Source organism: Oncorhynchus tshawytscha, linkage group LG04 (genome assembly GCF_018296145.1).
Source record: "Oncorhynchus tshawytscha isolate Ot180627B linkage group LG04, Otsh_v2.0, whole genome shotgun sequence".
NCBI classification, from domain to species: Eukaryota; Metazoa; Chordata; class Actinopteri; order Salmoniformes; family Salmonidae; genus Oncorhynchus; species Oncorhynchus tshawytscha.
Window position 1 is genome coordinate 24,349,842 of NC_056432.1, and position 26,325 is coordinate 24,376,166.

A 26,325-nucleotide genomic window follows, 5' to 3' on the forward strand; every position below is an offset into this window, starting at 1 on the left:
CCTTGTTACTTTATTTGGCACTTCGTCTTTTTATTATTATTATTTAACCTCGAGAGGGTAAAGTGAAAAAAGAAAAAGAAAAGTGCTTTTAATGACAATGTTAAAATGAGGTGAAATCAAATTAGGTTGACCAAGTTACACTTTCAAAAGGCACCGAATTGGTGGAACAATCCAGCTAACTGCTATGAAATATGAACATGCATGAATACTGTACATGTAGCATGCAAGACATACAGGCTTTTAAGAAACCCAAGGACAGGAATGTGTCAAATCATTGTGAGGAATGTCCAGTCCTCTCTCCTTCTTGCATACCTTACATGAGTTAAATGCTACATAGTAACTGGAAATGCCTGGCACAGTGAGGCTTTGTGTCTGGTCTCCAGACATCAGGTCCATTACCACCTGGCAGGGACAATAGATAGCCACAGGGGTCGAAGATTTATACACAAGTTGTACAAGGCACATGTCATATGTCACCTTTTACTGTATAGTAAAACAAGCTTGCAAGTTCCTTTAAGTATGGAATTGACATGTAATGAGTGTAAATTCGAGACAAGAGAGTTCCTTTTTAGGAAGGGGAAGTTAGCAGCTGGGATAACAGAATATACAGGAAAACACACCAAGACTGCTCTCTGGTGGTGAAGGATGGAAGCTCTTTACTTATCGATAAGGCCAACTGGGAATTTGACTCAACCAACCTGACTTGAAACAATATTTACCCAGCTCTTTCTTAAGCATTAATCAAAATGAAATGGCAAGTGTTTACATTAAATTTAAAAAGTATCAATAGTAGTATAGCTTAGTTTTAAAAAAGTTAACATTTCCAATTTCTATTACCTACAAACCACAGGTGGTTTGATTATATATATATATATATTTTAAACACTCCCATTTTGTGTGAATGAAGGCAGTTTGATTTAATCAAGTCTCTTGTTAAACCCTAGAATCAGATAGTCTATTAGGTGATGATTGTTTTATGTATACAACTACACAACCAATAAATCAATAGCATGTCTCCGTTGCACAAAGAACACTATCTCCCTTGCACAAAGAACACTATCTCCCTTGCACAAAGAACACTATCTCCCTTGCACAAAGAACACCATCTCCCTTGCACATCAGTAACAGTCAGAGTGAAGAAGCATGGTAAGGTAAGGTGAGGTAACATAAGGATGAAAGTATTATAACACTTGGCAGTGATGCATTCGTGTATGCTGCTGACTGTGTGCTTGCTCTAGGCAATACGGTGTCTTAAAAGCAGGCAGAATAAAAATCATATGAAAAATATACAATTGTCGCCCATAGTTGGGCTGCAGTGACATTAGCCATGGTACACCCAGTTGCTGGTATATGGCTGAGCTGTGCTAGTGCCTGATAAAGAGACAGAGGGCTTGGTTGGCATGCAGAGGGCCTGAGAGTGAGTGAGTGAGTGAGTGAATGAGAACTGTCCAGGATAAAACAGGGGTTGTTCCAGTTCTTCTCACTCACCATCAGGCCCAGTTTCACACATGCAGTTCCACCTTCTGCCCACAGCGAGAGCTACAGGTATGTGTCCTGATGATCTGCCTCTGTGCTACTCAGGCTCTGTCTGGACATCTGGAGGGGCGACTCTTTGAGAAGAGACTGGTCGTTAAAGACTGGTTGGTCGTTGAGTGCTGGTTGGTCATTAAGGGCTGGTTGTTGGGGAAGGTGAGAGTCTTTAAGTGTGTTTTGGAGGGGTGTGTCATTGACGAGGGGCTTCTGTGCTGGTGAGTCTCTCAGAGTAGGCTGAGGATCTCTGAGTGGAAGCTGAGGCAGAGGATCTCTGAGTGGAAGCAGAGGATCTCTGAGTGGAAGCAGAGGATCTCTGAGTGGAAGCAGAGGATCTCTGAGTGGAAGCAGAGGATCTCTGAGTGGAAGCAGAGGATCTCTGAGTGGAAGCTGAGGATCTCTGAGTGGAAGCTGAGGATCTCTGAGTGGAAGCTGAGGATCTCTGAGTGGAAGCTGAGGATCTCTGAGTGGAAGCTGAGGATCTCTGAGTGGAAGCTGAGGGTCACCAGGTAAATTATAAGGGTTGGGGATCTCCGTGACAGGAGGGGTTTTCTTCATACTTTCTTTCTTAATGCTCTTCTTCTCCTCTTTGCCCTTCTTCTCTCTCTTCTGCAGCTGAGGGGCAGGCAGGGGCGACTCGACGATGATGGTGGGGTTCTGACGAAGGTCCTGGCGACTGGGAGGCTCCGAAGCCATGATAGCCCTGGCACCGTGCATTCTGGGAGGAGACTTCCAGTGCAGCTCACCGCGGTTCTTCCTCCAGCGCTTCAGCTGAACATGGTGCTCGCTCTCAACGTCCCGCTCTGAGATGGGCACATCCAGAACCTGAGGGAGGAGAAGAAAGAGAGAGAGGTTACTGCTGGTCACTGATAGATTATAGGCATGCAGTACGCTGGGAAACTTATGTACGAAAATACTCAATTGGTTTAGGCTATCTTGTAGGAAATGTGATTCAAAAAGTATAGTGCTAATGGCCAAGAGGAGAAAAGGTTTGTTAGGTGGTGAGACATTCCAGTCCTTATCTTAACCTTGTTAGTAAATGTCAAACTGCCTGAGGCTAAAGGAGCTTCATAGTCACTCACAGTGAGGATGGTCAACACTATCAGAGAGGCTATTGTCAAAGTGAAGAGACACCCACACAAAGCCAGGGAGGGACTAGACACTGACCAGTCAGAACTGTGAATCACTTTAACTTCCACTCTGAACTCTACATTTCCACTGTATTACTACATTTCTGAACAGCCATTGTTCTCTTTAGCCAGGCACAGATGATATTTCCACTCTGGGTAAAATAGGGGTGTCATTCTAATCTCTATAAAACCGGACTCAGCAGCTAGATGTATTTCAGTGTGCTTGAAGACGATACTTCTCCAGTGTTTATTATTGTGTAAGTCCTGTGTGTCTCTATAGTCGTTGACTCCATGCTAGTGAAGCCCTTACCTCCCCCGACGAGGAAGCCCTTACCTCCCCCGACGAGGAAGCCCTTACCTCCCGGACGAGGAAGCCCTCCTGCATGTAGCGTGGCTCTATGGTCCTCAGCAGCTCCATGGTCTCATACTGGCCCTGACACGCATTCAGCTTCTCACGGGTACCCAGCATGCACTTCAGCAGCACCAGGCCCACCCGGAAAATTATCTTCACACCTGGGGAGGGGTAATAGGTCACACAGTCACTAACTGGACATGAGGGATGATTCCAGAGTTTAACATCCACAATTGCAAGCATCATCGGAACTTTACGGATTATCTCAATGGGTGATCAACAATAGTGCCGATCTCCAGTGTATAAATTTGAGGTTGTAACTGAATGAATCCAAGACAGATGTTTGTGTGGGAGTTTCTGCAACTAACGAACCGTCACAGAGGAACATGTCCCAGACACGGAGAACTGAGGCCCAGGGCAGGGTGCGGGAGAAGGCACACATGAACCACTCTGTCATGTAGAGAATGGGCTCTATTTTATGTTTCTCCAGGTGGCGGTAGGTTATGGGGGAGACACGCCGCGTCAAAGCATACAGGATCTCTCCATCTAACTGGATGGCCTCCTGCAGGGACAGAGGAGAGAGAAGTACGTAGTTTCATACTGACAGGAGAACAAAACACATTGTGTGGTCTACCTTACTCTATGGGCCTTATCTGGTAGTGCATTAGTGAAGGGTACATGTCTTACCAGCCCTGCACTGTAGTATCCAGGGAGGTACTTCTCACAAATTTGGACCAGCCCCCAGAATGCATCCTGTGGAAAAACATACAGATGATGGTGTTAGGAAATTGTGACTGGAACCATACCTTTAGAGGGAAACAAAACTAAAGCACAAAGTTACGGCAGGCTAGCTATAGGTGTAGCGTACATAAACAATTCCATTGTAACTAGGGTCACAAAAGGAAGGAAGCTGGTCGAGAGCAGTATTCACTTAGCTAAACCACAGGTCAGGGAGTCATTGTGAGAGAACCACAGTTCAGAGTACAAGAGGCACAGGGCTCACCTCAGCAGGCATGTGCATGAGCAGCACAGCAGCAATGGGGGCCTGGGCTTGACAGTAGCCCTCCTCTGGCCTGTACAGCGTGTAGGCCTTCAGAACACGGAACAGGTCCTTCTGTCTGTGTGGGTAAACAAACACACACACACAAACCCATGAACACAGCAATGAACACACACAAGGACAAAGGTCAGACAAGACTAAATGTCAAACATTAGTCCCTGAGTGAGGATAAACGATCCTATTGTGTGAGACAACTAACCCGTGGCCCCCTCGTGATACAAACATCTCATGGAAGGGGAACTGTCTGTGCAGGTCTTTCTCAATCACATCCAGCTCTTTTGGGTCTCCAGCCTGACTGTCCAGCTCCTGAAACAACACTAGGGAGAATCAACCTCAGTCCCACACAGGAAAAACAAACAGAGAGCGTGAGCAAGAGAAAGAACATAACCAACCTCGAACTTCCCCCGGTTCTGTTCCCTCTTCACTTTTCCTCCTGACAGGTAGAGCCAAGCACGGCCTCGCAGTGAGGGTGGGATTCCTTTCTGGCACCGCAGTCTCACCTGTTAAAGAGACAGAGAAATGTATTTATTACCAACCAAAAATTGTTCCAGTAAAAATCCAGCTGCATTACAAGAGAGTTGTTATACTAGAGCATTATAGAGTCAGTATCATTGACTGAACTGGAGGGACCCTGTAATCATGGAAACAAAACAAGCCGTTGGACCTATACAATCCTCTATGCGTTCAGTTGAATAACTCGTTCACACTTCTACTCAGTCCATTTCTTTTTACAGAGATCATAAGCTACTGCCACTCTTTCCAGAAGAGTATGAACAGCCATTGGAGGAAGTCATGGAACAACAAAGTAGAGAAGGGGAAACAGAGACACTATGACTCCTGAGTGAACTCTGGGATCAACCAGCATAGCAGCCAGAGGAAACATTGCTTACTGATCATTTTTGTGTTTATTTAAGTGCGTGCACTTCAGTGCGATTCATGTGGTAATACCCTTAACCAAGGCATATTTGAGTTTGCAGTGAGAACAAGCTAGTCACTGTCAAACCTGCAATCTCCACCCTAACTTTGTTACAGGGATGGGTCATGTGATGTTACCCCCACCCAGAGTCTTGCTCGGTCACGTGTTCCAACATGGAGTCGGTGAGGGAAATAAAGGGATGGGTTGTGTTATGCCCTGCTGCTGACTCATGGAATTGCGATTAGGCTGAATTTTAATAGTTAACGTTAGACACACGGGTAGAACTGGCTAGGCAACTTGAGATGGAAACCAACCGGCCTGAGAAGCAAAAGCCCTGAACAACCTCCATGAAGGAAACTATCCAAAGCTTTACACTTCTTCCAACCATTAAAGTTTACTGGGGAACAAACAAGTCAGTGTCTGACATGCAGGTTAATCACTGGCTTGTCTGAATTATTAGGGAACAAAAACAGTGTTGTTGTTCTAACAGTAACTGTGCTGTAGCAGCCATTACAATACAGCCCAAACCCCCAACATGCCTGGACAGAGGATGGCATGGAAGCAATACTTAGGTTTACAAAACCAGGGCAGAGTGCTATCAAGATGCAAGAACTAACTAGACCCTGGTTGGCTAATAACATAATAAGGAGTTGCCACATACTGTGAAAGAACTGATTTAGGATCATTTGAGGTGTAATTAAGACCACCAGATGGTAAGAGACAGTGTCACAACAGTCTAGACACAGCAACAATTTAAGTTGTGTCAGCCCTATGAATGTTCCAACTCTCAACAACTCTGACCTTTTTGTGTCTCTTGACCATCCATTTGTCCCAGTTGCTCAGCATGTCTAGCCACTTGACCTCTCGCTGCCTCAGCACCTCTGGAGGGACATCCTGAGCCCTGAGGGAGAGACAGAAGAACAAGGAGGAAGTGTTAGAACTTCCTAAATCTAAGCAAAATGATAGAATTCATTTGATAAAAATCTGTTATAGCTTTCTAGAGTTTCAAATTGTTTTATAAAAAAAAGGTGTAGAACTAGAATGCAAATAAACAGGTTTTGAAGCATTAAAGATAAGAAATTCAGCGGGAGGAAAGGGTAAAACAGGTATCTGAGAGGCATTTGATTTTCCCTCTACGTACGCAGGCAGGGTGGGCCTTGTGCAGAACCAGAAAAGAGATTAGGTAATGCTATAATGTGGTAAGTTTGGCTCCATGCCTCCATCCAAGAAATGGAACTGAGCATGAGAAAATATATAGGCCTAACGTTTTCTTATAGCTTGGCTTGATGGCGCTCAAGCAGCATGTAATCATCAGCACAACCTTGTAATCATGGGATATAAGAAGTCTTCAAAGAGAGGCCTTTAAATTTGGACAACCCTCTTTCCTCTTAAAGCCTTAGTTGCTGCATCCATTTTTTTGTCTTCTGAATGATTGATCTATACCCACTGATTCTTGAAGAATATAACATAGAAATGCCTCATGTGCTCAGTTCAACTGTAGTACCTCATCAGAACACAAAATAGTTTACCCAAATGTTAGTAAACAAAGTCAAATTTAAACAAGAACTGTTTAGCTTCAAAGCCTGGTAAAAACAGAGCTATGGATACAAGGACTGGACATGATATCACATGTATTGTCTATGAATTTTTGAGAGCGGTTACATTTCTCCAGCCCCATCTCTTCCCTTTTCAGAAAAATGGGGGTGGGAAACGCTTTCCTATTGTTTCAATTAAGGATTCTAGCAGTAATTCTATTCACTCCAATCCCCAAAGCTAAGATACATATTTGTATCTTCCTTTGCCAGTTTGCCTACCACCTTACACAAATGAAAATAAATAGACTCTGCTGTACTTAAGTAGTATTTTGTTCATCACATAGAAAAAAATCTTTGTCTCCCACTTCCTATAAAAGCATGAGCCAGAAGAGGCACTCCAACAATGGGGCACCAGAGATGTGGCACAAGGCCAGCCAACACTACAGAACACAGGAAGCTCCCAGACAGATAGTGCTTGCACAAATTTCACTCATTCCTTCCATTTGCAGTGTGCTACACTGCAGGGCATGGACATAAGCACAAGAACAAAGACTTCTCACAATTAGAGAGATGTACCTCTTGTTGCCTCTGGCAAAACCATAAAAGAGGAAATTGGAATAAAATACATATTGTTGACATATTAAATTATTTGGAAGGAGAAGGGTGCATTGAGAAAATCAATGTGTAATTGTACATCCTACATCCTAAGACTTAAACTTAATGTAAGCTAACTATTAAAAGAAAAGAGACAAGTCAAAGTCATGAAAAACATGTGCTGAACCAAGTGTACAAGGAAGAATGTGCTCAGGAAAACAAAGCCTGGTGTCCCTCCAATCATGACAGGGAGCATTTGAGTCCCCATGCTGTCAGCTGCATAGTCCAAAAGTTAATATGACGGCAGTGTCCATAAGGCATTGTGATTCAAAGACACCACAAAAGAGGGAGATGAACAGGAAAGGAGACTAAGATGATAAAGCTGGTCAGCGTCGCCCTTCACACCTATAGGTTTATTCTCAGTTCCCCCTTTCAGGGTGTTCGGTTCTTATCATCCTAGGCAAGACCAAACACTGTATGTAAACAAACAATCAGGGGCCTTCCCAGAACTTCAGCACAGACTGGTGGCTTCAAGGGAGGGTCTCTGCTTACAGAGACTTTATGCTAGTCCGCAGTTTGAGTAAATTGGTTCACATATCTTAAAATAGTACAGGGTATTTAAACAACTTAGAGAAATAAGTCACATTCGGTAAGAACAGTGCGTTTATGCCAAGTACACCCCAAATGGCCCCATTCACATTAATTGGGAGGTTGATACTGGAGGCATGCATTTTTCCATAGATGGGACTAGAGAAGAGACAACCCTTTAAAAACACACATTTGATGTAGACACATTTCACACACCCAAGTAACTATAGGAGTGTGCAAGCTTACAAATGATATGGGGCAATGTGAGCAGAACACCAACGTTACTTACGATTCTTCTGAATACTGTTGCGCCCCTCCAATAAATCCATATTTATCAGTGTGCCTGTCATTGGTAAAGCCGTTCATCTCGGAGTCTGAGCCAAGGGAGCTCTCGTCGTCCATATGACTGCTACTAATGGTCCTGATACTTCTCGAGTCGGCCGACTGGCGACCATTCTCTATTTTAGCCATGATTCTCAATAATACATCTATTTCTTTGGCACGGTCACAACCAACAGTATGTAACCAGGCGAACGTTTACAAACAAAACTGATGCCATGGAATACGTAGCTAGCTAACGATAGCTGTCAAGACTAGCTATCGTCTGGTATGTAGCTAGCTAGCTAATTCATCTAGTTATTAACAACAAAATTCGTAACTGAGCGAGCGAAATGTTAATAAACACCGCACGTTTTCCCGTGTGATGTTGACGTCCCAGCCTTTTCAGACAGTAACATCAGCTAGCTGCCGTGTGCGCGTTAATGATCGTAAACGAATCTGGCTAGCCTAGCTAGCTTGTAATGTGGCAATGAATTATTTAGCTAGAAAGTTAGCCAGCTAGCTAACTAGGTAGCACAATTCACCACAAATGTGCATTTGTTGGTTATGTCATGTTGGTGAAGCAAGCTAAAAGACAGTTTGTGTCGTTCCTTCCTTCCTCCTGGTCCATGTATTCTGTTTCCTTGTCAAGGCAAGTTGAGAAGTTCGGATGTCCTGCCTGCGCTCTCATCTAGCGCAGTGGTTGCAACTTGCGTTCCCCATTGGTAGTCACATCAGCTGCCTCACTCTCTTGAACATCTGCTTACTCAATATTTTGAGCTGCATATCCCAGTTGCACACCATGACAGTATGCCCACATTCAAAATACTGAACCCACTCAAATGACATAATGGTAACATTTTATTACTTTATTTGATGGACTGACATGGGCTGGAAAATCTGGACAGAAACCACCTGCATGCATGCATACAATCCCCTTAAACAATACAATTAACATTTAGAAAAGAATCAACGCTTAAAATACGAAACCAAAACTAATTATAGGTTATTTATAGACTACGCCTCAAGCATTCTTTACAATTGGTATGACCAACAAAGGACATCAATAATTTGAAAGAGCTGCTCTGATAAAGTTGCTCATTTACCCCAATTTTTCGGACATTATAATAATTACTTGGGGGTAAATTACAAAATGTCGCAAACTGGCTGTGTATGGCAGAGAAACCTGTTGAGGGGATGTTCACTTCTTTCTCCCACCTCTCTCCTTCAGTGCCAGGTGTATGACTGAACCGTTGTTCATGTTGTAGTAGGCCAGCGAGTTGGAATCTTTGATGAAAATTCCCTGTAATAGAAGTGATAGATGTAAATGACTCCAATGATAACCAGTCATGTCAGTTTATATTTACACATACAATTATTGAAATGGAAACAACAATGCTTACCTCATACTGTAGCTTTTGTTTTCCAGCTGGCATGCCAGTGGCTTCATGGATTTTGACTTTAATAACAGATACCTGTGGTGGGATAGAATGGGAAGTTCAGAAATGTGAAATATTCCAGAAAATTTGACTTCATGGACGTGCACTCATGAGAATATATACTGTTTTGGTAAAAGGGAGAGTGGAATGGTAGGTGAACTACTAACATACCTGATCTGTGAGTGGGACAGTGAAGTTGAGCGCTTGTCCACTTAGCTTCCATTCCGTCTTGTCCTGCATGTTGGGAACTTGTACTTTGACCGACACCGAACCCTATAAAATAATATACAGTAGAATAACCTTTACATGTCAATATACAGAACTACCAACAGCAAGCATAGGATGACCAACATGGCATATAAAAATACAGCCGTGGATCATTCACACTACCGCATTTTGCCATTAGTCCATGATATTTAATAGGCCAACAAACCTTGTATATGCGGAGGAAATCCTCCTCTGGTATAAGGTTGTCCTCTGTCTTCATCTTCTTGGTGACAGGCTCATCATCATGGCGTGGGGGTGGGTGGGAAGGTGGCTGAGGGTCAGGGCGGGGGGCTGCGGGACAGGAGGGGCAGGGACAAATGCTGGATAGGAAATAAGATTTCAAATCAGTCAATCTATCAATAACATGCTTAAAAATAGTAAATAAAGTAATTTGTTGCACTGCATATTTCTGAAGTCATTCATTGGATTTCAAAGTATTTAACACTGTGGGAATAGTATAGCAATGGATCTCTTACAAGTTGGTACCACCATGGGGGGTGGTCTGGGGGCCATCATGTGAGGTGGTTGGGGCATGGGTACCACGTTGATGCGGGGAGCATGCATCATGGGAGGCATGGGTGTTAGAACCTGCCCTGGGGCCAGGCGCATCTGCACAGGGGCCATGGGGGGCCGTGGAATCACAGGCACAGCTGACAGGAGAGTGGTGCGCACAGGCGGCAGCATCTGCATGATTCACAAGGAAGAATAGACAGTCAACCTTATATATTGACAAATTAATGTTACATAAAATAAATGCTTTAACACTTCTATTGAACAAGAAAGCAACTTGCGGAAGGAGGGGCCCGAGCCATCGTGTTCATTGGAGGGCTGGGTTTGGGCAGAAGGGGGGCAGAGGAGATGAGGGGTGATTGATGATGATGGTAAAGCTCAGGCTTGCTCGGTCCAATCTTCTCTTTGCTTTCATCCTCCTGCACCAGTCCCTTGGCCTTGTGAATGGCCTCAATTTGCTCCTGTAGGGTGATGTTGGCCTGTGCTGCTTGCTGAGTACGCGCCATGCTGCCAGAGTGCCCATCCCAGGTCACCTAAGGAAGGAAGGTGCGTTAAGTAAAAACTCTGACCACATAATGACAACGAAATTAAGTTAGAGATTATAACCTAATGACTAGTAATCAATTCCTCTTAGACATTTATTTTACACAAAAAGAAAAGAAATGGCTATTCCCTCTCCACTTGCACTCACCTTCTCCTCAGGCTTCTGGATCTCCTCTTCTCCAATCTTCTTACCGATGGCTGTCTCCTCCACACCAAAGATATCAGTACGCCTCTCAGCCAACTGTTTCAGGCTGCTCTCAATGTCCATGCCAGGGGCGTAAACCTCGTCCTCGATTTGCCTCTCTCTGATGCCCCGGTCCCTCTGCTCCAGCCAGCGGGGATCCAGTAGCCCAATGCGCATGTGCTCCTGCATCTTACTGGCTTGGATCCTCTCACCCGTGATGGGAGAGATGAGGTACTCATCCAGAGTCTTGGCTGGAGGCTGTGGCTTGGAGGCTACAGGGCAAGAAAAATGTATCAAATGTAAGGGCAAATGAAGAACATGCATGTATTTTCCTGACCTTTATTGTCATACATGATATTAAAACATCTAGCATAAGGGGTGTTTAGGTCCTGATGATGGAATCTCTCTCACCTTTGGGGTCATAGTCCTTGCGGATAATGACCTGGTCTGGAGTAGGGGGCAGTGGGGGTGGCATGGGGTTGTCTGGGGGCAATGGTGCCTTGCCATCTTCCTCGTCATCAGAACCCTGGGCAGAAGGCATCAAAGACTCATGTGACTCTACATTGATTACACTATTTCCTAATAATAGTAATATTACATTAATGTTCAATCAGTAACTCTGTTAAGGAGTAATAAGCTAATAAGTTAATGACATCCTACTGTTGTGTGTGTATACTGAAACAGGTCTGTCTACTAACCTCATCCATGTCTTGCAGCTGTGTGTCCTGATCAGGCTGTGTGGGACGCCCATCATCCCGCTCCTCCCGCTCATCGTCCTCCTCATCCTCACTTTCAACCTCCATCTCCACCTCCTCACTCTCTCCAAACTTGTCATAACGCTCCTGGGTCAGGATGCGAGCTCCCAGCTCCTCAGGTGTGGTGGGTGGGGGGAAGTGGCCTGTTGGAACACAAGTCATAACACCATCATTACAAAACTAGTGACACAGGCGGTGGAAAACAATCTCTCAGGAACCGAAAATGAACTATCTATTCATATTAATTTGTCTGGCTGACAGTTCATTTCTCTACCTTGTTCATTAGGCTGAAAGTCCACGGTCTCCACCACTACAAAGTCATGCCAGTCAATTTGGGCGTAGGACACACGTTCTTTCTCCCGCTCCTCCTCCTCCTTCTTCCTTTCACGCTCCTGGAACTTCGCCCATTCAACACGGTACCTCACCTGTTGGTAAAGCCAGGCGATAAACTGTTAATGCATGGAATTATAGACTATGGCCATTTCAAGAGCTTATGGTCTGTAAACCCGACATCAAAGCTTCAAGGACATACCTGGTCCAGCACCTCCCTGGGGTTCTCAGACTCTCTTTTCAGCTTTATCAGAAGTCCCTTGGGAGGGATCAGAATCTAGGTGGGAAAAGACCCAAGAAAAACACAGGGGGCATCACAACACAACCAGCTGAAGACATGTTATCCTACAAACAAGCCAAATTATTGTATGATGGGCGGCAGGTAGCCCAGTGGTTAGAGCGTTGGACTTGTATCCGAAAGGGTGCAAGATCGAATCCCCGAGCCGACAAGGTAAAAATCTGTCGTTCTGCCCCTGAACAAGGCAGTTAACCCACTGTTCCTAGGCCGTCATTGAAAATAGGAATTTGTTCTTAACTGACTTGCCTAGTTAAATAAAGGTTAAAAAATAAAAATAAAATGTAATGATATATTTCAACAAGGTATATGCCACAATCAAGAATAATTGGTATGACGCTGTACCTTAGTGTACTGCTCCACCAGCTTGGTGAAGTAGTTGAAGAGGCTGTGTTGAGGTCGCAGGAAGTCAAACTGGTAGTTTCGCTGTTCTTTCTGCATAAGCTGTGTGAGGAACTGGCGCCCGTTGCGAGCAACAAACTGGGCGGTCAGCTTGACAACATCCAGGTCGAATGCTGAGATTGAAGGAGGGTCAGCAATGAACTCAAACTCAGGTGGAGGCTCCTTTGGCACCACTGTCTCATGAATCACCTGGGCCTGCACCTACCGGTAAAGGAAACCATAACTTAGAATAGCTCTTTTTAGGCATCAATGTAATCAGTGTAATGACAATCAGTGATTTCTAAATCGATAGATAAAAAACCAGCGAATGCCTAGGAAGGCACACCTTTTGAGGAAGCTGCTGTGAGTTCTGCAGGGCCTGCTGCTGCATGACCTTTGGTACGGCCGCAGACGGCTCCTGGCCCTTGCCCTCCTTGAATTCATTGACTTTGTGGCGGTAGTAAGCATGGTATGGGTCGTTGGGGTTCAGGAAGTTGAACTTTGGGTTGTTGATCTCATTCTGACGGATCCTTGCCTCGAACTCTGGTCCATTCCTGAGAATTAGTGGAAGGAAAAGGATGCATGACCATTGCAATATGAGGTCATACAATTTTATAAAAACACGACTGAGAATGATACTGAAAAACCAACCTGGCTACAAAACTGGCAGTCTTGTCGACGATGTTTCGGACCTCAGGAGGTGGATAGATGATCCCAACTATGGGTTTCGTTGCTGGGGTTTCCTCTGTTGACTCATCTGCCTGTTGAAACAATATATATTGCAGAAATTACCTGTCTCGTGAGGCTTTACAAATATTGTCATGTTGAGGCATCCGAGGCTACCTGACTTATTAGAGAGATGTATATATAATGAGATGATCATGTCTCCAATCTAAACATGAGTCATCGTCCCAAAGGCGGGCAACAAACTTAGGTCCAAAATAAGCCCATAGAAAACACATTAGGCTTATTTTAGACAGATTTTGGCAAGAGGTTCACCCCTTCCTTTCTGCTGCCTTGCACAGGTCGGCTGATCCAGCAGCAGGAAAGGTAATTGATTTTATCACAGCATATGCAGTGGTGTAAAGTACTTAAGTAAAAATACTTTAAGTACTACTTAAGTAGTTTTTTGGGGTATCTGTACTTTACCATTTATATTTGACAACTTCTACTTTTACTCCACTACATTCCTAAAGAAAATTATGTACTTTTTACTCCATACATTTTCCCTGACACCTAAAAGTACTCGTTACATTTTGAATGCTAAAGCAGGACAGAATTATGGCTCCTGTCAATATAACGCGTTGTCATCCCTACTGCTTCTGATCTTGCGGACTCACGAAACACAAATACTGTGTTAGCAAAACAAAACTTTATTTGACTCTATGTAAACTGGAAATCACATATCCTGAGGCTGCATTCATTGTAGCTAGGGATTTTAACAAGGCTAATCTGAAAACAAGACTCCCTAAATTCTATCAGCATATCGATTGTGCTACCAGGGCTGGTAAAACCCTGGATCATTGTTATTCTAACTTTCGCGACGCATATAAGGCCCTCCCCCGCACTCCTTTCGGAAAAGCAGACCACGACTCCATTTTGTTGCTCCCAGCCTATAGACAGAGACTAAAACGGAAGCTCCCGCTCTCAGGTCTGTTCAACGCTGGTCCGAACAATCTGATTCCACGCTTCAAGATTGCTTTGATCAAGTGGATTGGGATAAGTTCTGCATTGCGTCCAACAACAACATTGACGAATACGCTGATTCGGTGAGCGAGTTCATTAGCAAGTGCATTGGTGATGTCATACCCACAGCAACTATTAAAACCAGAAACCGTGGATTGATGGCAGCATTCGCGCAAAACTGAAAGCGCGAACCACTGCTTTTAACCAGGGCAAGGTGACCGGAAACATGACATAATACAAACAGTGCAGCTATTCCCTCTGCAAGGCAATCAAACAAGCTAAGCGTCAGTATAGAGACAAAGTAGAGTCGCAATTCAACGGCTCAGACACAAGAGGTATGTGGCAGTGTGGCAGGGTCTACAGTCAATCACGGATTACAAAAAGAAAGCCAGCCGTCGCGGACCACGACGTCTTGCTCCCAGACAGACTAAACAACTTTTTGGCTCGCTTTGAGGACAATACAGTGCCACTGACACGGCCCGCTACCAAAACCTGCGGACTCTCCTTCACTGCAGCCGACGTGAGTAAAACATTTAAACGTGTTAACCCACGCAAGGCAGCAGGCCCAGACGGCATCCCCAGCTGCGTCCTCAGAGCATGCGCAGACCAGCTGGCTGGTGTGTTTACAGACATATTCAATCAATCCTTATCCCAGTCTGCTGTTCCCACATGCTTCAAGAGGGCCACCATTGTTCCTGTTCCCAAGAAAGCTAAGGTAACTGAGCTAAACGACTACCACCCCGTAGCACTCACTTCCGTCATCATGAAGTGCTTTGAGAGACTAGTCAAGGACCATGTCATCTCCACCCTACCTGACACACTAGACCCACTCCAATTTGCTTACCGCCCCAATAGGTACACAGACGACGCATTCGCAACCACACTGCACACGGCCCTAATCCATCTGGACAAGAGGAAGACCTATGTGAGAATGCTGTTCATCGACTACAGCTCAGCATTTAACACCATAGTACCCTCCAAACTCGTCATCAAGCTCGAGGCCCTGGGTCTCGACCCCGCCCTGTGCAACTGGGTACTGGACTTCCTGACGGGCCGCCCCCAGGTGGTGAGGGTAGGTAACAACATCTCCACCCCACTGATCCTCAACACTGGGGCCCCACAAGGGTGCCTTCTGAGCCCTCTTCTGTACTCCCTGTTCACCCACGACTGCGTGGTCATGCACGCCTCCAACTCAATCATCAAGTTTGCGGCCGACACTACAGTGGTAGGCTTGATTACCAACAACGACGAGACGGCCAACAGGGAGGAGGTGAGGGCCCTCAGAGTGTGATGTCAGGAAAATAACCTCACACTCAATGTCAACAAAACAAAGGAGATGATCGTGGACTTCAGGAAACAGCAGAGGGAGCACCCCCCTATCCACATCAACGGGACAGTAGTGGAGAGGGTAGAAAGTTTTAAGTTTCTCGGCGTACACATCACGGACAAACTGAATTGGTCCACCCACACAGACAGCGTGGTGAAGAAGGCGCAGCAGCGCCTCTTCAACCTCAAGAGGCTGAAGAAATTTGGCTTGTCACCAAAAGCACTCAAACTTTTTACAGATGCACAATCGAGAGCATCCTGTCGGGCTGTATCACCGCCCGGTATGGCAACTGTTCCGCCCACAACCGTAAGGCTCTCCAGAGGGTAGTGAGGTCTGCACAACGCATCACCGGGGGCAAACTACCTGCCCTCCAGGACACCTATACCACCCGATGTCACAGGATGGCCATAAAAATCATCAAGGACAACAACCACCCGAGCCACTGCCTGTTCACCCCGCTATCATCCAGAGGCAAGGTCAGTACAGGTGCATCAAAGCAGGGACCGAGAGACTGAAAAACAGCTTCTATCTCAAGGCCATCAGACTGTTAAACAGACACCACTAACATTGAGTGGCTGCTGACAACATACTGACTCAACTCCAGCCACATTAATAATGGAAAATGTATGTAAAAAAATGTATCACTAGCCACTTTAAACAATGCCACTTAATATAATGTTTACATACCCTGCATTACTCATCTCATATGTATATACTGTACTCGATACCATCTACTGTATCTTGCCTATGCCGTTCTGTACCATCACTCATTCATATATCTTTATGTACATATTCTTTATCCCTTTACACTTGTGTGTATAAGGTAGTTGTAGTGGAGCCATGTGTATGTGACAAATACAATTTGATTTGCCGCTGTCTGTAATAAAAAAATAACATGCAAATGGTGCCATCTGGTTTGCTTAATATAAGGAATTTCATGTATAGCATTTACTTTTACTGAAGTTTGACAATTGAGAACTGTGTCTACCACTGTACTTAAGTACATTTAAAACCAGATACTTTTAGACTTTTACTCCAAGCAGTATTTTACTGGGTAACTTTCACTTGAGTCATTTTCTGTTAAGGTACCTTTACTTTTACTCAAGTATGACAATTGCGTACTTTTTCCACTACTGAGCATATGAACATCATATCAATCGGTTGTTTCACTAGCTCTACACAGAATGCAATAATATTTAATGTAAGTAGATTAACTAGTCAATACAGTGTTTTTACAGTGATTGTAATATTTCTATAAAAGCCTTCGTGTATTTTAATTACATTTATAATACCGCAGGAGATACAGAGGTGCATGCGCACTTGCTAAAAAACAATACTTTAGTTAAACAATAGATTATTTCCAGACAAGGCATTTTTTCGGTTGCATGTCACTTTTTATTTAGACTTATTTGAGATATATATATATATATATATATAACAACCCAAATTGCATATATATATGTTTTACTTTTTGGAAGTACCAGCCGGGACGGCAGGAGTTGCTCAGCAAAACTCTTTGGTAAGTACCGAACGTATTTTTACATTATTAAACTTGAAAAGCTGGTGAATGGCAAGTTGAATGACTGCTTGCTGGGATTGGAGAATGTCTCCTGTCAAACTCATCTACTGCTGTTCATACCAGTACCATTCTTAGTACAATGGTGTAAACTCATCCGGTGTACATGCTTATTGATTCCATTCGGATTAATGTTAGTGCTATTTGGGTTGTTGATTAGCTAACGTAGCTAGATTAGTGCAGAAGTTTCTTGATATTTATTTATTTAGTATTATGTTTGTGTACTCGATTGACATTGTAATGCATTGTTAGGAGCAGTAACATAAGCATTACGCGGTTCCCGCTATAACATCTGCTAAATTGTGTATGCGACCAATACACTTTGATTTGATAAAGATAGATTGAATGTACCAGATCTTACCCTGTTGTTGGGCTCCAGTTGAACAATTTGTACAGGCCCGGGCGGCATGGCTGCGTTAATTCCTTGCTTGGCTTATCTGTTAAAACGTAAAAAGTGAGGTTCGTTCTCTTCACAATTACACTACTTGTTGTGGTACTATAGCGTTTGTCTAGAAACTGATTTAATTGCACAAAACTATTTCCAAATAGGACCGTTGTTCGTCAGTTGACCTGCCCAGAATGGAGGTATTTTACTTCCGGAAACACATCTAAGCATTGTGGGATTTGCAGTTCTACAACCAGGTCGCTATGGAAATAAAGTGACAACATCCAACTCAGCACTGCTCTCTGTCACATCATCTTCCTGAAGGCACAACAACAACAAGTGCCTCGAGACAATCCATGAGAGAAAGAGTGCAAGATACTAAGGCTTGTCAATATGACACATCTCTTAGGACGTCAGGACTGCGTTGAAAGTCTCCGGAGAGATTTAATAGATCTTCAAGGTGCTGTTCTCGATGTCTTCTCTCGGACAGGCCCAGTTCGATTCCCCTCCTGGAAGTTCCCAGATAAGCTTTCTTGCAATCTGGACCTGGTGTCGCTATTGGAACAATACGACTTTGTTGATGGGGAAGAGGAATTCAATCAGCATTCACATATTGTTTTGCTGGAGTTGGTGATTGACAGGTAAGTTATTGTACATTATGGCTTATTGTAAAGATCTGATGTGGCTATAGGGAATAGTTGGAAATGATTATACATGACTGTAATCCATTTATTTCCCCTAGATTGCTGCTCCTGCTGCAAAGTTTCAATGCCCATGCAGAGCAGTTGAAGTTAGGACAGAAGAGAGAACACATTCAGCAAAAAGGTCCATGTGTATCAATTGGCCTTGTAGTCAGACACTATTGGAATAACTTGATCCAGGTTGGCAACCTGAGGGCGGTGAGTTTTAAAGCACACCTGGTGTTTATTTTTCACATACAATAGCTAAATGCATATCTTATGACCATGTTGTTTCCCTCTCTTATTCAGTGCATGAAGCAAGATATTCAAGAAGTGATCAAAACTCCAAAATGTGAGGAAAATACAACTTTTTCTTCAGAATCCTCACTTCTGAACACAAAAAGTGATCTTTGTCCACAGTCTCCATCAATAGTGTCTCAGCACTGTACCTCAAGAACAGCGGCAAGCACTCCATTGTGTCTTCCACAGAAAATATTAAATGGCTCCCTCTCCTGCCCCACTCACAGAACAGCAAGCAGCATCCCCTCCTGCCTTCCCCTTATATCCACGGACACTCGTAATGTAAGTTGCCAGACAGTAGTGTCATCCCTTGTCCCCTGTGATGCCTGTGCTCAGGTCCAGTCCAGTTTGAGGGAGACTGGTGATGCTCTTGTGGAGCTGTGTCGGAGTGAGGGCCTTCCCTCCTCTCTGCAGCGCCTTCTGGTGGCTGTGGATGACACCCTGGAGCAGGGCCGTCTGACTGCAGGAGATGTGTCCCAGTGGTCCATAGAGCAGCGCAGGGACATGGGCCGGGTGGGTAAGCATCTGCTGGAGGTGCGGTCCACAGTGCAGCCTCTCAGAAACAGCCTTCAGGCAGCGGAAAGGGAACGGGAGGAGTTCAGGGCTCAGCTGGGTAGAGCACAAGAGGAACTGAAGCGTGAAAGGGCAACACACCAAGCCGGCAAAAAACAGCTGGAGCAAAAACTGCAGGAGGCCCAGGTATCCAGGGAGGAGACAGAGAGGAGACTGCAGGAAGAACATGAGGAGCTAAGGAAAGGTACAGTAGTACTCAACAAGTGAGGACAGAGAGGAAACCTTGCTGACAACAATATATTTGAAGGGAGACAAAATAATAGAACATTTCAAGAGTAAAGGTGCTTTCATCATATTCACAATATAAATGTGTCCCTTTTAGGCACCGTGTCCCTGGAGGATAGCAACTCCAAACTGAAGGCAGGGATTAGTTTGCAAAAAGAAAGGTTACACAAACTTGGTAAGGACATACACCCCCACCCCATGTCTGATGTTTTAGGAGCAGAAGGAGAGAGCCCAAGTTATCTAATTGTTGTGAACAGAAAAACTGCGAAACATTGTCCTTTCTTTGTCAGAGTGTGAGAGAGATGAGCTACATCAGGAAGTGAAGACCATGCAGGTAGAGGAAGAGGCACGGAGTAAATTAGAGGAGAAGACACAAGTGCTGGAGGCTCAACTGTCCACTACTCAGCTCTTACTTGACAAGGAGAAATCCAAGTACCAGAATGCTTGTCGCCAACAGGAGGTCAGTATAACAACCATGTATGGAGTTGGGTACTCATGGGGGCAGTCTTGAAAACCAGACCTGGGGCAGTACTAGTAAATGTTTTAAAGACTTCATCTAAAAACACTGATTTGTGTCTTTTAATTAAGTGAGTTGTTACTGCACAGTCTCACTCTGTGTCTTCCACAGTCACTGCAGGCCAAGCAGAGGTCTCTGCTGGAGCGAGTGGATGCTCTGGACCAGGAGTGTGAGGAGCTTCAGGAACAGTTGGGGAAGAGTGAGGACCGACAGACAGACCTACAAGAACGACTGACACACATCTCAGAGGAGAAGGACCAACTTGAAACCCAGCTCACCCAAGAACAGGTATATTACTACCTGACAGCCCGCAATGCAATGTTTCATATAGTTCATTTTATAGTGCTGCTTGCATACATTGGGCAGATACATATTTCAGCATAGCATATATATTACCTTATTTCATTTCCAAAGAACAATCATTTGTGTATAACTAACTGCCTTGCCTCTGCATTCCCTGAGGCCTTGTGTTCTGAGCTTCAGCAGGAGAAGCAGAGACTGGAAAGTCACGTGAGTGAGCTGAAAGACAGTGTGAATCAGTTGAGAGGAGAGGTGCAGGAGTTAGCCCAGAGGGAGAGGCTGCTGGTGGCGTTCCCAGAGCTCAACCCCCTGCCTCAGGGATCTCCACAGAGTATGCTAATTTCCCTAAATAACCCAGTGTTTTCCGTGTTGACCCACCATGTTGACTTTGTTGACTTCTGTATTGTTTGCCAGTGTGGGTTTACTTACATTTGGTTTTGAATAGTTACCACACAGACCTGGTTACAATTACAGTATGTTGACTATGCTATCACCATGTCAAGCTGCCTGTCACAGCTCTGTGCATATTCTAATCTAAGACTTGACTCTGTCTCAGGCACAGGGGATGTGTTGGGGGATATGGAGCAACAGTTACAGGCTAACTATGTTCGGATTAGGGTTCTGGAGCAGGAGAATAGCACCCTGCACAGTAGCCTGGTGAAACTGAGGGATAGAGCCCAACTAGGGGCCTCCATGGTGGAGTCCAAGGTAGGAGTCCAGGGGACAGTTCTACTCCTTTAGTGTAAAGTGTGTTGACCATGGAAACTGATGAAAGGGGCTAAGGGGCTAATACTTCAAAACTGCTGCTGGAGAACTACTGCATGTTGTGATCCATTGAATACACCTGATTTGATTTGAACAATGATAAGGGCAGTTGTAAACATTAAACACATTGCAATCTCTACAGATTACCTGCCCCAGCAGCTGTGGATTCACCCAGTCTCTGCCTGACACACCCAGCGAGAGCCAGCTAAAACCCACCCCCTATGTACAACACAGCCCTTTGTAAGTCAACACCACATAAAGAACATATCCATTTATGTTTGCAGATAATACAGGGACAACAAAAATGGAATCCTACCTTAGCATGCAGGGTGTATTATTCATTCTAGTAGTGTTTTCATAAATACATCTTGACAGACTCTTCATCTGTTCTCTCATTCTGTCCATCCCAGTCAGACCTCCAGTGCAGGATTGTTGAAACATGGAGTGAGGAAGAAGGGAGCAGATGAAGGGGCCGTCCCTATGGAGATGAGGCCTCGGGATCACTTGTCCACCGCTACCTCGTCACTCTCTGCCCCCTCCACTACATCTCTGGTGCACCAGCAGACCCTCCGGCTCTCCCCAGACACCAGTGCAGCCAGAACCTACACAAGGATTCGCCAGGCATCCAGAACCCGCTCTGTTTGCATGCACCAGAGGAAGAAGTGAATCCAGCACTTGGTGATCAACCTCATGGTGACAATTTTTGGAGCATAACAATGCTCAAAGAGGTGGGGGCTGAAAGAGGCTGTTGTTTAAAGTGTATGTCAGGCATCTCCATAAGGAGACTGTGATAAGACACAGATGATTTGGGCAGAGAAACAATACAGCTAAGCTGTAGAGTTCAGGATCTTTGTCAACATTGATCTGGCTTGAAGTCACTATTCACCTGAAAATTAATTTGCAATCATACACAATACAACTGTGGTGTCATGTTTTTTATTTCTTGAACTGTTGTGTTAATCATTTTTCTGCACTGAATCCAGTGTTGGGGAGTAGTGCATGTTGTGCATCAGTGCATCAGACCTTCCTAATTCTCACTTGAAACACAGTTTGTGTTTAATTGGCTAAATTACAAATTCTGTTAACATCTGACTAGAGTGATCTGTTCTTGCAATTTGTCGTCTATGACATTTCAAATTTAGATATGATAATTTATCACAAAGTAGTTTGGATGTAGTTAACTTGTAAGTGAGGACTTGGTGGACTGTATATTCTTTAGGTTAGGTTTTACTTTATGTGTTCGCTACCGTGTGAAGGTAAGGGCACAGATGACAGACAGGTAGGATTCCAGTTGAGGTGGTTAAATAACGCTGAAGATGCACAGGCACGAAACTGCACCGCACAGTGTATGTAGTATGGATGGGCTAAGGCACTTAGTGATCTGGCAACTTGCTTCAACCAAAGTGTGTGTGTGTTTGTGTGGTATGTCAACAAGGACACACACTGGCCTTGGCTAACACATTGAAAGCTAACTGGTGGGAAGAGACAAGGATGGCTGGAACTTTCTCTAACTTGACTACTCTCGAGCTGATCTCTGAGCTGGAGATCGTCCAGCATGCTCTGCTCCACTTCACCGGTGGGCGGAGCTACAGCTCTGATATGACTAACTAACATTACTGATGTGATTAAATCAAATCAAAATCAAATCAAATCAAATTTTATTTGTCACATACACATGGTTAGCAGATGTTAATGCGAGTGTAGCGAAATGCTTGTGCTTCTAGTTCCGACAATGCAGTAATAACGAGCAAGTAATCTAACTAACAATTCCAAAAAAAAACAACACAAAAAAACTACTGTCATACACAGTGTAAGGGGATAAAGAATATGTACATAAGGATATATGAATGAGTGATGGTACAGAGCAGCATAGGCAAGATACAGTAGATGATATCGAGTACAGTATATACATATGAGATAAGTATGTAAACCAAGTGGCATAGTTAAAGTGGCTAGTGATACATGTATTACATAAGGATGCAGTCGATGATATAGAGTACAGTATCAACGTATGCATATGAGATGAACAATGTAGGGTAAGTAACATTATATAAGGTAGCATTGTTTAAAGTGGCTAGTGATATATTTACATCATTTCCATAACTACAATAATTCAGCTACTTTGAAAAAATAGTTAAGTAAACTATATTTTTCTAAAGGATAGCTTTAGTGTAGATTAACTTATACCATTGTGAAGTAATTGGTAGCTTGGTAAACTATATTTTCAGAGTAGTTTCCCCAACACTGTTTGAATCACACATTTGTATTTGCTGACTTCTCCCAAATGCACTTAGCACAATTATCCACAAGGAGGTAGTGAAACAGTTATCTGGTTTGGAAGGTAAAGCAATAATAAACTGAGCATAACAAGCCCATTAAAGCCCATGAATTATTTAAACTCACGAATAAAGAATGTGCTCAAGCACAACCTGCAAAAATAATTTTAAATATCTTAAAATTGTCAGTCTAAAACAGGGAGAGGCCTCCTGGCTGCCCCGCCACCACAGAAAGCGCTGAGCTAGGCTGAAACCTGCATTTTGGAGCTGCCTTACTCAAGAAAGTAAAAAAAAAGAGGATGTTTGTATTCGGCTTTATTAACTCAATGTTGTTTTTTTTAATTGTTTGCAAACTGATATGTGACACGTATTAATGCCAAAATCACATGCAAAACAGGCAACTAAAAAAAAGCTCTGCCTCACATGCCATGAATGACAGGTCGCCACTGGCTGTGAGTCTTTATGGGTAAGTCTCTAAGAGCTGTCCGCACCTGAATTGTGGAACATTTGCCCATTATTATTTTCTAAATTCTTTAAGCTCTGTCAAATTGGTTGTTGATCTTTGCTAAATAACCATTTTCAGGTTATGCCATAGATTTTCAAGTAGATTTAAGTCACAACTGTAACTCGGCCACTCATGAACATTTACTGCCTTGTTAAGCAACTCCCGTGTAGATTTGATCTTGTGTTTTAGGTTATTGTCCTGCTGAAATTCATTTCTCAGTGTCTAGTGGAAAGCAGACTGAACCAGGTTTTCATCTAGGATTTTGCCTGTGCTTAGCTCCATTCCGTTTCCTTTTATCCTGAAGAACTCCCCAGTCCTTAACGATTACAAGCATACTCATAACATGATGCAGTCACCATTATGCTTGAAAATATGGAGAGTGGTAATTAGTAATGTGTTGTATTGAATTTGACCCAAACATAACACGTTGTATTCAGGATGAAAAGTGAATTGCTTTGCCAAATGTTTTGCAGGATTACTTTAGTGCCTTGTTGCAAACAGGATTGTTGCAAACATGTCTTGGAATAGTTTTATTCTGTACAACCTTCCTTTTTTTTCCTTGGGTTAGTATTGTGACTAGAGTGATCTATTCTTGCAATTTGCAGTCTATGACATTTTAGATTTAGATATGATAATGTATCAAAGTAGTTTGGATGTTGTTAACTATTTTTCAAAGAAACTTTAGTTAGGTAAACTATATTTTTCTAAAGGGTAGCTTTAGTGTAGATTTACTTCACACTGGAATAAGTTATTGGTAGCTTGATGAACTGTATTTTCAGAGTAGCTTCTCCAACACTGTTGGGTTCACAAATGTGCACTTGCTGACAACTCCCAAACGCACGTAGCAAAATTATCCACAAGGGGGTAGCGAAACAGATATATCGAGTTTGGAAGGTAAAGCAATAATAGTGACAAAACATTAAAGGATGTAACACATTAAGGCTATAACACAACAAAAGGTGGAAAACAATCAAGGGGTGTGAATAGTTTCTGAAGGAACTCTATGTTGGGTAGATTCCACATTTTGTTGTGTTATAGCCTTATTCTAAAATGGATTAAATGAATATAAATTCTCATCAATCTACACACATTACCCCATAATGACAAAGCAAAATCAGGTTTAGAATTCTTTTCAAATAATAAAAAATTAAAAGCATATATTTTATGTTATTTACATAAGTATTCAGACCCTTTGCAATAAGATTCGAAATTGAGCTCCGGTGCATCCTGTTTCCATTGATCATCCTTGAGATGTTTCTACAACTCACACACCTGTCTACATATATATTTTTTTATTTCACCTTTATTTAACCAGGTAGGCCAGTTGAGAACAAGTTCTCATTCACAACTGCGACCTGGTCAAGATAAAGCTAAGCAGTACGACACAAACAACAACACAGAGTTACACATGGAATAAACAAACGTACAGTCAAGATACAACAGAAAAAAATCTATATATGGTGTGTGCAAATGAGGTAAGATTAGGGAGGTAAGGCAATAAATAGGCCGAAGTGGCGAAGTAATTACAAATTAGCAATGAAACACTGGAGTGATAGATGTGCAGAAGATTAATGTGCAGGTAGAGATACTGGGGTGCAAAGGAGCAAAATAATAAATAACAATATGGGGATGAGGTAGTTGGATGGGCTATTTACAGATGAACTATGTACAGGTGCAATGATCTGTGAGCTGCTTTGACAGCTGATGCTTAAAGTTAGTGAGAGAGATATAAGTCTCCAGTTCAGTGATTTTTGCAATTCGTTCCAGTCATTGGCTGCACAAAACTGGAAGGAAAGGCGGCCAAAGTAGGAATAGGCTTTGGGGGTGACCAGTGAAATATACCTGCTGGAGCGTGTGCTACGGGTGAGTGCTGCTATGGTGACCAGTGAGCTGAGATAAGGCAGGGCTTTAACTAGAAAAGACTTATAGATGACCTGGAACCAGTGGGTTTGGCGACGAATATGAAGTGAGGGCCAGCCAACAAGAGCACACAGGTCGCAGCAGTGGGTAGTATATGGGGCTTTGGTGACAAAACGGATGGCACTGTGATGTCAGAGCAAAAACCAAGCCACGAGATAAAAGGAATTGTCTGTAGAGCTCCGAGACAGAACTGTGTCGAGGCACAGATCTGGGGAAGGGTACCAAAACAATACTGCAGCATTGAACGTCCCCAAGAACACAGTGGCCGCCATCATTCTTAAATGGAAGACCTTTCGTAGAGCTGGCTGCCCGGCCAAACTGAGCAATCGGGGGTGAAGGGCCTTGGTCAGGGAGTTGACCAAGAACCCGATGGTCACTCTGACAGAGCTCCAGAGTTCCTCTGTGGAGATGGGAGAAACTTCCAGAAGGACAACCATCTCTGCAGCACTCCACCAATCAGGCATTTATGGTAAATCAAATAAAATTTTATTTGTCACATGCGTCGAATGCATGTGAAATGCTTACTTACAAGCCCTTAACCAACAATAGAGTTTTAAGAAAAA

The 26,325-nt window shown here is 43.6% G+C and overlaps 4 protein-coding genes across 4 annotated transcripts; 2 read left to right on the forward strand and 2 right to left on the reverse strand.

The window, feature by feature from the left end:
- Window positions 1-633: 633 nt before the first annotated feature.
- On the reverse strand, window positions 634-8,744 carry LOC112248370 (TBC1 domain family member 10A). The gene is made up of 9 exons (XM_024417328.2): window positions 7,995-8,744; window positions 5,790-5,889; window positions 4,465-4,572; window positions 4,272-4,378; window positions 4,016-4,130; window positions 3,700-3,765; window positions 3,385-3,574; window positions 3,019-3,173; window positions 634-2,355 (listed from the first exon to the last, which is right to left on the reverse strand). Exons 1-9 carry the CDS (start codon window positions 8,174-8,176, stop codon window positions 1,540-1,542), a joined length of 1,839 nt encoding a protein of 612 aa, XP_024273096.2. The 5' UTR covers window positions 8,177-8,744; the 3' UTR covers window positions 634-1,539.
- Window positions 8,745-8,871: 127 nt separating this feature from the next.
- Window positions 8,872-17,897, reverse strand: LOC112248368 (splicing factor 3A subunit 1). The gene is given in 16 exon segments (XM_024417325.2): window positions 8,872-9,326; window positions 9,427-9,498; window positions 9,634-9,735; window positions 9,896-10,026; window positions 10,029-10,049; window positions 10,206-10,413; window positions 10,521-10,772; window positions 10,931-11,238; window positions 11,378-11,492; window positions 11,665-11,864; window positions 11,996-12,146; window positions 12,254-12,328; window positions 12,692-12,949; window positions 13,074-13,281; window positions 13,379-13,488; window positions 17,678-17,897. Coding segments are annotated over 16 exon segments (2,361 nt in total). The 5' UTR covers window positions 17,726-17,897; the 3' UTR covers window positions 8,872-9,224.
- Window positions 17,898-17,946: 49 nt separating this feature from the next.
- LOC121846353 (coiled-coil domain-containing protein 157-like) lies at window positions 17,947-19,784 on the forward strand. The gene is made up of 4 exons (XM_042320508.1): window positions 17,947-18,342; window positions 18,444-18,600; window positions 18,691-19,438; window positions 19,577-19,784. Exons 1-4 carry the CDS (start codon window positions 18,095-18,097, stop codon window positions 19,774-19,776), a joined length of 1,353 nt encoding a protein of 450 aa, XP_042176442.1. The 5' UTR covers window positions 17,947-18,094; the 3' UTR covers window positions 19,777-19,784.
- On the forward strand, window positions 19,784-22,153 carry LOC112248369 (coiled-coil domain-containing protein 157). Its single transcript, XM_024417327.2, has 6 exons — window positions 19,784-19,939; window positions 20,108-20,284; window positions 20,459-20,627; window positions 20,853-21,004; window positions 21,204-21,301; window positions 21,472-22,153. The coding sequence occupies exons 1-6, from the start codon at window positions 19,808-19,810 to the stop codon at window positions 21,725-21,727; spliced, it is 984 nt and encodes a 327-aa protein (XP_024273095.2). The 5' UTR covers window positions 19,784-19,807; the 3' UTR covers window positions 21,728-22,153.
- Window positions 22,154-26,325: the final 4,172 nt, after the last annotated feature.

Excerpts from the sequence above, each read along its gene's own strand:
- LOC112248370 (XM_024417328.2), bottom strand. The coding sequence starts at position 8,176 with ATGGCTAAAATAGAGAATGGTCGCCAGTCGGCCGACTCGAGAAGTATC. Across the intron at positions 4,131-4,271 it reads GTATCACGAGGGGGCCACGG|ACAGAAGGACCTGTTCCGTG; the intron begins GTTAGTTGTCTC and ends TTACCCACACAG. Across the intron at positions 2,356-3,018 it reads AGGGCTTCCTCGTCCGGGAG|GTTCTGGATGTGCCCATCTC; the intron begins GTAAGGGCTTCC and ends CTCCTCCCTCAG.
- LOC121846353 (XM_042320508.1), top strand. The coding sequence starts at position 18,095 with ATGACACATCTCTTAGGACGTCAGGACTGCGTTGAAAGTCTCCGGAGA. Across the intron at positions 18,343-18,443 it reads CTGGAGTTGGTGATTGACAG|ATTGCTGCTCCTGCTGCAAA; the intron begins GTAAGTTATTGT and ends TATTTCCCCTAG. Across the intron at positions 19,439-19,576 it reads ACATGAGGAGCTAAGGAAAG|GCACCGTGTCCCTGGAGGAT; the intron begins GTACAGTAGTAC and ends TGTCCCTTTTAG.
- LOC112248369 (XM_024417327.2), top strand. The coding sequence starts at position 19,808 with ATGCAGGTAGAGGAAGAGGCACGGAGTAAATTAGAGGAGAAGACACAA. Across the intron at positions 20,285-20,458 it reads CCCAGCTCACCCAAGAACAG|GCCTTGTGTTCTGAGCTTCA; the intron begins GTATATTACTAC and ends GCATTCCCTGAG. Across the intron at positions 21,005-21,203 it reads CCTCCATGGTGGAGTCCAAG|ATTACCTGCCCCAGCAGCTG; the intron begins GTAGGAGTCCAG and ends CAATCTCTACAG.